The 11,976-nt window shown below is 45.0% G+C and overlaps 1 protein-coding gene across 1 annotated transcript in view; it reads left to right on the forward strand.

The window, feature by feature from the left end:
• Positions 1–3,026, forward strand: part of NRIP3 (nuclear receptor interacting protein 3) — a 28,060-nt gene extending 25,034 nt beyond the window's left edge. The window contains exon 7 of the mRNA XM_072619481.1: positions 45–3,026. Within this exon, the coding sequence (XP_072475582.1) occupies positions 45–60 (16 nt within the window). The 3' untranslated portion in view covers positions 61–3,026. The remainder of the gene's footprint in view (positions 1–44) is intronic.
• The last annotated feature ends 8,950 nt before the right edge of the window (positions 3,027–11,976 follow it).

The raw sequence follows: 11,976 nt of genomic DNA on the forward strand, positions 1-11,976 counted from the left end.
TAGGCTTATTGTCACTTTTCTTTTTTTTTCTTTCTCCATTTCAGCACATCAGAGGCATAACTAAAGAGTGAGATGTGTGTGTGAGTGAACACTCACTCACACACACCCATACACATACAAGCCACATACACCCCCAAGCTAACAGCTCAGGAAAGCTGTCAGGCTTGGCCCAGATGCAAAACAGGTCCCTGCTGCCTGGACCAAATCCTTCCCTCTGTGGGAGGCTCCATCAATTCCTTCCCTTCTGGGCCTCTCTCAACTGTAGCCTGTGCTTAGAGATCCTGTCTGGTTTTATCTATGGTTTTTATACGTCCGATCATGTGTTTAATGGACCTTCGACACTGCCCTGATCTAGTTGCTAGAGTGTGTCCCCCACAGCTCACTCTTTTCTACAAATTCACTTTCTTTAACCATGTCTAGGGGCTGCCAGGAGCTGGCCCTAACAGACATGTAATCAGTAGGAAACAAATACTGACTTGTGGGCTCAATCACAGAAAGCCATACCATAGGTTCATCAGGTTTTTATTCACTGAGCACATAGGATTTAGATCCAGAAAGGGCCTTAGACACCATCTCATCCAACTCATTCCATTTACAGATGAGATCAGAATTGAGCAACCTGCTCAAGGTCACATAGCAAGGCAGTGGAAGAGACCCAAGTCTCCTGCCTCTTAGTGTGACCTAATTTCCACTCCACATTCTGTCTCTTCTACGGAAGGAGCTGTGAGGTGAGAGAGATAGGGCTGGTGAGGCAGCAAGAGAAATAAAAAAGGAGAAAGGGAGAAAGTGCAGGAGTGATGGCACCAGGATGGGTACACCTGCCACAAGGAGCTGGAGGGGGCTTCCAGAATATGTCTAGAATGCCAACATCAGAAACTCCTTTTGGGTAAAGAATGGAGGCTTCTGGTTAAAATGATAACAGATAGGTTTTCTGAAAATTATTATCACCTATTAATCCTGTAATCAATTTTTATGACATGGGCTTAGCCAGTCAGCTAGCTAGGCCTTGGGGAGAACAGCATAGGACATAGAGGGTGAAGGGATGGGAAGTAAAGGCAAGGGGATAGCCTAAGACTTGGGCATATGAGTGGATACATGTTGGTTGCTGGGATGGGAATACCCTGGGGTACAGAAGGTAGGGAGAGGAGGACACTGTAGAGTAGAGAGTCAAAGGAATACTGGACCAGCAGCCAAAGGACCCTGGGTTTATGTCTACCTGCCATCAGTAACTTTTCTGATCTTGGTTGGACAGTCACTTCCACTGTTTCCTCACCTGTAAAATAGGGGTATTGGACCAGATGAATCCCTTCCAGCTCTGACATTCTGTAGGGAACTGCTGAGATGGTGAGTTTGCTACTCAAGCTTTTCATATTGGAGCATCATAGAAGGTGCTTATGCTAGAGAAGTCAGACAATGGTGATCCTACTGGAATTCCCATAAGAAATTCCACAGATTTGTGGAATTTCACAACCCTTCTATTCACTCACTGCCAGTGTCCCCACGCCTCACAGTAGATGGTAAAATATGAGACGGGATAGAGAGGAGGAAAATCCATCCTGTCCATCCACCTTGTTAGTTCTCAATAGAACTCCGAGCCTCCGAGATACCGCCCAGCTCCTTGATACTCCCTGCTGGAGACATGTGGGAGTAGTCCTGTGGCTACAGTGTCTTGCTTCACAGGTTTATTGACAAGATACCTCCCTCCCAGCCTCTACCCAGGCACAGACACAGTGAAGGAACAGACATAGTCCAAACAATCATTCTGGGCAACATCAGCAAGCTCTGTGGGGTCAGGAGCCCTGGGCTTTCCCACCTTGACTATTTCCCTCCTGCCCCACCCTAATCTAAGCTATTACATAGCAAGGACCATGCCTCTCCACTTCAGCTAGGTTCTTTTCAAATTTTCTGCCATTTCTCCTCTCTGGCCTCTCAGAAACAGATGAATCCCTGCTCACCTGGGCACAAACCACAGCTGCTCCTGATTCCTGGAGTAAGCTGAATCTCCTCCCATCCTTTATTATAATACCCTGCTACCCCATTTAGTCTCTCAAAGGCCCTTCACAAAATCTGAATACACCCCACCTGCAAGTTGTTTCCTTGATATATTAACCTGTCTTCCCCATGTTTGAAGACACTGGCACTGGGGACCAAGAAAAGCTAAGGAGTCCTCTTCTCTGATGACTCCAGAGATCAGGGAAGATGAATGTTCCTTGACTTCTTAGAGGTAAGACTCCAGGAACAGGGGAAGGGATTAGATGACCTTTGGAGAGTTTTCTGGTGCCCAAGGCTTTCTAGGTATACAAGAGGAAATGACTGGGTGATCTAAGCCATGACATCACTGCCTCACCCAATGAGCTTTTTGGTCAAGCCTAAATTGAATTTCAGAACCAAATATTAAAGACTTCACTTAGCGAGCTGTGCTTGGCAAAGGCATCTTGGGAATGTTTGAAGCTCCTTGGGGGATGAGGGTGGGGGAATTCTAGGGTCTCATTGGCTTTCTTTAAATGTCTCCATATTTGTTGACTGAGATACCTCCTCTGCAGTTGCTTGTACTCTGAGGGTTGGGACTACAGGCTTTCTGTGGGGTTGAGCCAGCCTACCCTGGGCATCGGATTCATGCCTGGCAAGAGAGCCATGGCTGGTTTCATCTTATGTAAGTGGAGCCCATGTTCAGTGGAAATTTGGTTTCTGACAAGAAGTATGAAAAATATGTTTTTAGAACTTAGTGTTTCTATGCCTAGTGCACTTGAGGAATGGACATTTTCTGATGTTTTCTATTTCTCTGCCTTTAACTAGTTCTTCCCATAGATAATCCCAGTCCCTTAGCTCTAAGTCTCCCCAGTTTGGACCACATGGCAACAGCCTGCCCTCCTGTAGGTGAAATATCTTTCCAGGCTCAGAGCGAGGAGAGATGGGAGGAGATGCTTCCCTGCCTCTGCCTTTGGGTCCTCTGCTGGCACTTTCTTCTTGCCTGTGAATGGTTTATCTGTGAGACTAATGTATCAATAAAATGAAATCTCATCTCAGGAGACTGCTCAGTGCTTCTGTGGAGGAGCTGGTGGGGTTGAGTTGGAGGGCCTTGGGGCAGGCCTTGAGCTCTGTGGTGTGGAGGTGGGAGTATGATTAGGGGAAGGGGATAAGCATTTGTTAAGTATCTACTTTATGTGGCAAGGTACTAAAAAGAAACTGAGACTGAGAGGTTTAGTGACTTCTCCATGGTGATGGTCATAGAGTAAGTATCAGAGGCAGGATTTGAACTCAGGTCTTTCTGAATCCAAGTCCATCATTCTACTCACCTTGCTACACTGCACTAGATTTCAAAACTCTTGAACTTGGAGATTCTAGAGAGGCAACTAGGGAAGAGAGACCATACCCCTGAAGGAGCCACTGAGGCACCAGGGGATGTTCATCCTAGAAAAGAGGATGGTGTTAGGTATTTGAAGGACTTGTGGAAGAGGGGAGAATTGAATTTGGATCTGCTCATCACCATTCTGGTGGTCTTTGGCCAATGTCATACTGCCTCTTTGACTCAACATAAGAACAAACTTCCCAACCATCATGGCTATCCACCACGAGGCAGAGAAGATTCCTCAGATATTCTCAAAAGTCCCTTGCACCTCCAAAATTCTGTAATTCTGAGTTTAAAGAACTATTGCCCAAAGAACAATGGTCCATGCTGGGATCAATTGGCCAATGAACAATAAAGAAGTGAGTCAAGGGTGCAGGATTTCCCCCAGGGCTGGATGCTCACTAGGGGGGTCAGGGATGTTGGGAGGGGGAGAGCCAAGGAAGGGAAGACCAGTCAGAAATGGATTGGTTTGGCTGTGAATTTTCCATGGAAATTAAAAATAAAAATATATGTAAGCCCTCAGCTGAACAAATAATATGGAGCATCGAATTTTAGGTCTGGAAAAATAAGAGTGGTACAGGGGAAAGAGTGTTAGCTTTGGAATCACTGAATCAAGTTTCAAATCTTGTCTCTGACACCGTGTGATCTTAGATAAGTCACTTAAACTCCCTGGGCATCAGTTTCCTCTGTTGTAAAATAAGTAAGTTAGACTAGAATACCTCTGAGGTCCCTCCAGTTCTGGACCTGTTACCCTGTGATTGTACAGATGACAAATCTGAGGTCAAGAGAGGGGAAGTGATTTGTCGAAGGTAACACTGAAGGCTGGTCATGGAGCTAAGCCCAGAACCCAAGGATCCTGACTCCCTGGTCCATGACTTTTCACCACTCATGGCTGCCTCCCTTTCTGTGACTTTGCTTGGAGAAAGAGACATAGAGATAGAGAGAGACAGAGAGATAGACAGAGACAGACACACAGAGACAGAGAGAGAAAAGAAGAAGAGAAGGAAGAGAGAACAAAAGAAAGAGAAGAACACAGAAGGAGAGAGAAAAAGTGAGAGTTTTCTGGAGGTATGGGATGGTGAAACTCAGAATGATCCTGTTCACTTATCCTCTATGGCAGGGGTCCTTGACCTAGAGTCCACAGGGATCTGAAGGTTTCACAGGGGCCCTGAATGGGGAAAAAAGAACCCACCTTTATTTTCACTAACCTCTAACTGAAATGTATCATGTCCTTCAAATATGAATGCAGGTAACAAACATGATTCTGCCGTGGGGTTCCTGGGCTTTGGCAGACAGTCAAAAGGGGATGTGAGACAACGAGAAGAACCCCTGGACCAGAGACCAGCCCCCCTCTCCCCCCCAGCATTTAGTGGATGAAGGCTAAGGTCAGACCTTCCCCATGGTCCTCTGGCAAGTCATTGCCAGTGACAGCTTCTCCACCGGGAGGGTCAGGTTGGGGGAGCGGTATCATCTCCTGCCTTTGGCTCCCGAGCTCTTTCCCCCACTTTGTCCTAGATGCATAAATTACCACCTCTTGCCTTTGCTCCTCCTGAAGGCCTGACTTGCATTTAGAAACGGCTCCTTTGTCCCCTCTTGACATTCTCTTAGGCCTGTTTAGGATGGTTTAGTCTCGTGGAGAGATGGGGATGGGGGTGGCAATGGAGGGAATGGGAAGGGAGATGTGCCGGGAAGAGATATTGAAAACCCAGCAAAGGACATTCCTCTGTGCCCAGCACACACTCACACACTGCTCCCCACAGCAGGTTCTGGCTCCCAACCCTAGATTAACACTGATGCACTAAGCACTGTGATCCGAGGCTCTGGAAACTATTATTTTCTTGTACCCGCCCCTCCCACGCCACATATTCCCCCCAACTGTCTGTATAACTTTGTTTTTCAAGCTTTCTGAGTCCCAGCTCCTCATGTGTAAATGATGAGGTTTTAGTACTTGAGGTTCTGAGGTTCTAGATGGGGTTCTGAAGTTCTAGAGGGATGACCCTTGAATCCTTGCCTGGGCTCACTAGTCTCTAAGGTCCCTTCTAGCTCAAAATCTATGATCTGCCGAAGAGCTTGTGACTCTCCAAGCTGATGACCTCTCCTCACCCAGCCCCACCCCGACCCCCGGGAGCATCTCCCCAGTCCAGACTGAGGAGTTTCCTTTTAGGCACCTTCCCTTTCATCTCCTTCATCCAAAGATGGGGTTAGGGGAGGGAGCCAGGCATTGCTACCCCCATTTCATGTATGGAGAAACTGAGAAAGACAACACTATGGTTTCACAGTACCAGAAGTACCAGAAGCAAATGACAAGAACTATGCTTTTACCAGTCACGTCTCTGATGCTTAGTTTATTGGCATCTAAGGTTGGAGGGATGAAAAAACAAAGCAGGGAAAAAGAAAGGTTGCCTGGCACCTAGGAGGCACTTAATACGTGCTTATTGATTTGAGGTTGAGGGGCAAGGGGAGAAAAATAATTAGAAGCCATAAAGGGTCACAGGGGCAGGACCTCCAGCGCTGGGGGACTTGGGTTACCTAGTGGTAATAATAGCTAGCATTTGTTAGCAATTTATAGATATAGATGCATATATATACGTGTGTGTGTGTGTGTGTATACATACTGAACTCTCTCTCTGGGTCTCTTTCTGTCGCTCCATATATAATCTCATTTAATTTTCATAACATCCCTGTGAGGGATAAGTGTTATTGTTATTCCGATGTTATGGAGGTGAAAACTTAGGCTGAGAGAGGTTAATGATTCATCCAGGGTCACATAGCTAGTAAATGAGTGGGGCAGGATTTGAACTCAACTCTCTTGCACTCCAAGTCCAGAGCTCTTACCTACTGTCCCACCTAGTGCCTAGGCTAGGGGATGGGTTACTGCTAGCTCAGACTCCTCTCTCCTACAAGCCTGTGGGACACTTTCTGAATCAGCTTGGTGGTCTGTCTCGGGGAGGCTGGGTGCCACACATAGGCATCTGCTTGGGGGAGGAAGGAAAGCTGCATGGAAGCTTTAGCTGATTCTGAGTTCCTGAAAACGCCCCAACTCTTTCTGTGACAGAGGGACCCAAACATGCCTGAAGGACAACCAATGGCCCAGCCCCCTCCTATCCCTTTGGTGTCTGGAGAATGGGGCTGCAAGCTTTCTGTTCCACAGAAAAGGCCTGGGAAGGAGAGAGGAGGTAAGAAGACAACAAGCCTCTGGGGTCTTCCCTCCAGAACGTCCTGGCACCTAGCCTCGGGGCTGCCTTTTCTTTTCCATCTGGAGCTGAGGTAGTCCCTCCTGATGTCTCCCTCCATACACTTTGTTTCAGGACTCCCTTGACCTAGGTGTAGACAAATGCCGTTCTCTCTTGATTCAGCTGAGATGATATTCTAGTTTTTTAACATACTATATTTTACTTTACCTGAAAAAAAAACCCTAAGAAAAAGAAATACCCCAAAATCTATCCACAGACCCAAGAATCCTTAGAACCCCTAATTCTAAAACCCTTAATCTAGGCTGATTTTTCATGTCACTCAGGAAAGAAACAGAGATCCAGAAAAGGCTAGCATCTGATACCATACGCCCCAATAAATTTGTAATTAATCATCCAAATATATATATATATATATATACACACATACATACACATATATGTATGTATATATAATATGGATGTGTGTATATATGGATGATTATATATATACATATGACATGTGTATATATGTATGCATAAGTATATGTATTTATAGATGACATATACACACATATATACACATGCAAATATATAATCAATAATAAGAAATTAGAGACCTATTTTGTTCTGGATACTGTATTTTTATTAATTCTATGTTTCACAACTGTAGATAGGAGGTAAATTATTGACATGGCAAGAAAAACTTGGGACTAAATAAATGATATTTATCCAAAATGTAAAGGAAAAATGAACAGGGGGAAAATCTTTATAGCAGATATTTCTAATAAATGTCTGACATGCAAAATATATAAGGAACTGATACAGATTTCTAAGAACAAGGACTATTCTCTTACATGTAGATAAATGGGGAAATGCTCAAAGGATATGAACAAGCAATTCTTGAAAGGAATGAAAATGTTACAGTTTCAAGTGACCAGATACATTCTTGCAAATCAAAACAACTCTGTGATATCACCTGATCCTCCATCAAACTGGCCCATGTAATAAGAGATAACCCAAGTCTCTGTTAGCACAGCTGTGATCAAACCAGACACACATCCAGAGCGCTGCTAAGGCTATTAATGAGTTCAGTCTTTTTTAAAAGTAGTATAGAATTTTATGCTAAAAGTTACCCAAGTGTCCATACTCTCTTACCTAGTGATTCCATCACTGGTGTTATTCCCCAAAGAGGTTAATGGCAGTTTTTTGTCAGTCTGTACAACAACATTCCTAGTGACGTTGTTTGGAATATTGAAGAACAAGAAACAAACTTAGTTATTGTTCAGTCGTGTCTGACTCTTTGTGGCTCCATTTGGGTTTTTCTTGACAAAGATAGTGAAGTGGTTTGCCATTTCCTTCTCTGGCTCATTTTACAGGTGAGGAAACTGAGGCAAGCAGGGTTTAGTGACTTGCAGCAGGTTACCACAGGTAGTAAGTGCCTGAGGCCACATTTCAACTCTAGTCTAGATGCCATAAGAAACAAACTAAGTGTCCTAAAATTCAGCAAAGACCAAGCAGCTAGGTTGGTGCAGTGGATAGAGCTCCGTACCTGGAGTCAGGAAGACCTGAATTCAAATTTCACCACTAAAATGTAGTGAAGCTTAGATATCTGGGAGAGCCGCTATGAGAGACACTGGCCAACTGTTAACACAGGTTCAACAAGGAAAAATGTCACACGCGCGCGCACACACACACACACACACACACACACACACACACACACACACACACACACACACACACACACACCCTTCCCTTTCCCCTGTGCAGTGCTTTTATTCCAGCTTGATGCAATAAAGAGCTTGGAGTGTATCATAGTGAAGGTCCCTCTCAGATCTACTAATCTGCATTTTCTTCCTCTATATGTGGTCTTCCAGCCCAAGGTAGCCAGACAGACTTTCCACACTCTGGGAGGTTGTCCCTCATAATTCATATCCAGGTGTGTTCTTATACCTGCTTAGAGCTCAGTCCTATATCTTGTCCTCCCCACCCCAGGAGGTTGTTCACACCTAACTCTCTACTTTCCACTATGTTTCCAGCCCCCCTCCCTGCAGCAGCCCAAAGGCAACTCTCAGAAATTCCATAGCCTCTCTGAAGACCACAGCAAGAAGGCCAACCCTATTGGCCTGCAGAGTCCAAACTATGCCCCTTCCTTAGGGAAGGTTATTTTTGTTTTGTTTTGTTTTAAGTGAATTTTCTACTTGAGAGAAATCCTGAATGTTTTATACTGGTTTCTTTGAAGACTGAGAAATAATATATGTCTGTGTTCATGTGCACAGTCATGTGGCTGGACACACACAAACACATATAGATGCAGGTCCCCTGTATATAAGTGCAGTTCCCCGGGAGGCCTGATTCTCCTACAGTTTCCAGAGAGGCCTGTTCTCATTTCTGAGAATCAGCTCTGGGAGAACTCACTCACTGCTGGAACAGAGGGTCTGTGTGACCACCATAAGAACAAAGAGGATATTAACAGCTCCCATTTCCAAAAAGGATTAGACATTTTCACACTGTGGTTTCATTTGATCTCTTTCTCCTGTCGTTTTTTTCTCCAAACCCTTCCTTTCACCCACAACTAGCAGCAGCAACATCCCTGGCCCTAACTAAGTTTCTGCCCGGTCTTGTGGACTCCAGCAACTGTGTCTGGACCAGCAGAGGTACCCAATGAGCTCCCACTATTCAAGCTGAGAATCACTTCCTATGCAACAGAAGAGGAGACCATTGGGTAGGTCTGAGAATTTCCCTGACCTTAGAGGACAAATGTTCTCCATGGTCATGGATGTTTCCTGGGAGTCCTGAGAGACAGTTGTCATTGAGAGCCCTTAAATCTGCCCGTGACACCCCTGCAAGAGCGACATGAGAATCCCCCAAAAATATTAGCAGTAGAAGGAAGATTAGAGATCTCAGTTCTCGAACTTACTACCTGTGTGACCTTGACCACTCATCCTCATCTATAAAAGGAGGGAGTCAGGCTAGACAACCTCGAGGTTGATCAATAGCAACCAATTAATCATTATTTATTAAGCACCTACTATGTGCCAGGCCCTCTGCTAAGTTCTGGGGATGTAAAAAGAGTCAAAAAATAGTCCCTGCTCTCAAGAAGCTTACAGGTTTGGGAAAAAACAAAACAAAACATGCAAACACCATAAACAAGTTGTCCCCAGGATAAGAAGGAAATATCTAAATGATGAGAGGCACTGGAATTGTGTTTATCCTTCATTCTCGAAGAGGACCATGACATCAAGGTGATGACATGACTTGCAGTTGACTTTGTTTTGAGGGAGGGAGGGCTAGGCAAGGTCACCAGCCTCACTTTCTTCTCCTGAGCCGTCTGAGTCTAGTGGCTTGATATTCATCAGGACAACTAGAGATGACTCAGGATGCAGTGGGAGACCTTGGCCATTTTAGGCTAAGGTCTTCTCAGATTCTCACTTTCAGTGAGATATACCCATTCCATGAATTGATTTCTTTACGTAGTTACTCAAGGGATGGCCCCTTTAATCGAAAAAAAAGATCAAACTGGGAGGGGAAGATCCTCAGGGTTCCTGGGTAAAAGAGAAACAGTTACTATTTTGTATTTACATATGATACATTACTACAATGATGGAAGGCACTGAAATTAAGAGGGAAAGCTTCCTATAGGAGATGTCATTGTATCTGGGACTTACAGGGAGCTGGGGAGATCAGTAAAGTGGAGCAACGAAGGCATTCCAGGCATGAGAAAATGCTGAGAGATGGAGTATCTTGTTGGTGGAACAGCCAGGAGGTCAGTGACACTAGATTGAAGAAGATGTGTTGAGCTGTGAGCAGGGCTGGAAAGGTAGGAGGGAGTTGGGTTCTGAAGAGCTTTAAATGTTCAATAGAACATCTAGGATACTATGAGACTACTGTTTATGTAGTCTAATGCCCACCTTTTACAGATGGAGAAAAACGATACCTGGAGGAGGTCAGGGAGGAGAGTAGACAAAAGACCAGGAGTAAATTCCATAAAAGCACAGTAAAGGCAAGTTGCATTGCTGTAGCTGAGACAGTCATCTGTGATTCTGCACAGCAGGCCATGGCAGATTGTGGCTGAGTTAGGAAATATGAAAAGTGTCCCCTCCCCCTCCAGGGCCAGTTTTCTGCATCTCTGGGCAAAGAAAAACAAGATCACTTCTCTCATGTGACTTTCTCAGAAAGAATCTTTCTCAACTTGGAATAAGAGAAGTCTTCAAGGGATGAGGGAATGACTCATACTGCAGCTGTCAGTCCTAATGACCCATTAAGGGAGGAGGGGAGAGGAGAGAAGACTCAGAAGTCAAGGGTTTATAATGGTTGCTATGGAAACCAGAGGGGGGCATCACCAGCCTACCATGGCCTCAATGGGTGGTGTGCCCCTGGGCCTGGCCTTGGTGATATGGGGACACCAGCCCCACCTGATCGCCACAGGAGGGGGCAAAATGCCACTACATCCTTTCCATTAGAAATAAGATTTTTTTTAAAAAAGAAGAAATAGAGGTTAAAATTTTAACCTAGCCAGCTGTTGACTAGAGTTCAAGAAAGGAAACTTAGCCTGTTGCAGAGTTTAGCCCTTGTGGGGGATGTTGCCAGGCTGGCTGTCACTGGGACACAGAACATGCTGCCCTTTCTATTCCTTGTGGAGCAGGCCAGATTTTTCATCCACTTTTCCTCCAACATACATTTATTGACTGTTGTGTGGGCAGTAAAGTGGGTAGAGGGCTGGATATGAAATCAGAATGAGCTGAATTCATATATGACCTCAGATGCTTCCTAGCTGTATAACTCTGGGAAAGTCGCTTAATCTCTCTGCCTCCATTTCCTCATCTGTAAAATGGGGATAATAATAGCGCCTACCTCCCAGAGCTGTTGTGATGATCAAATAAGATAATATCTGTAAAGTGTTTAGCACAGTGGCCAGCACATAGCAAGCACTATGTAAATGCTAGTTATTATTATTATACAAATATGAATAAAGTACAGTCCCATCCACAGGTTTCTACTTCCCAGAGCTCACGAGAAAGCTAGTCCCTGCAAGGGGTGGAGGGTAGTTTTCTGAAGGGCTGTGGGAAAGCCTAGAGGGAGTCTGGGGCTGGTCTCACCTCACTCTATGCTTTCTGTTCGTTTCTCTTGACTTTTCATGGCTCCTGGCCTCTTAGGTCGAGGTTTCAAGGCTTTCTTGGGGTTAGTTCAACTGAATGAAGATGTTCACCCAGATCGACTTTCAGCAATGAAATCCTTTGGACTGAGAAGTTCAGAATCTCACTAAAACTCAGAACTGAGGCCTGCTCCAAGGAAGATAGTTGGGAAATGGGCCTTGGATGACTCAGAGGTGAATTCTCTTAGTCCATTTCCTTGGACACTGAAGTCCTAATCCCACAGAAACCCATCCTGCCTAGGGCAACGGGCTAAAACAACAACCCTGACACACTTCCAAGATGTCGCTGTGCTAAGATA

Source organism: Notamacropus eugenii, chromosome 6, assembly GCF_028372415.1.
Source record: "Notamacropus eugenii isolate mMacEug1 chromosome 6, mMacEug1.pri_v2, whole genome shotgun sequence".
Classification (NCBI taxonomy): Eukaryota; Metazoa; Chordata; class Mammalia; order Diprotodontia; family Macropodidae; genus Notamacropus; species Notamacropus eugenii.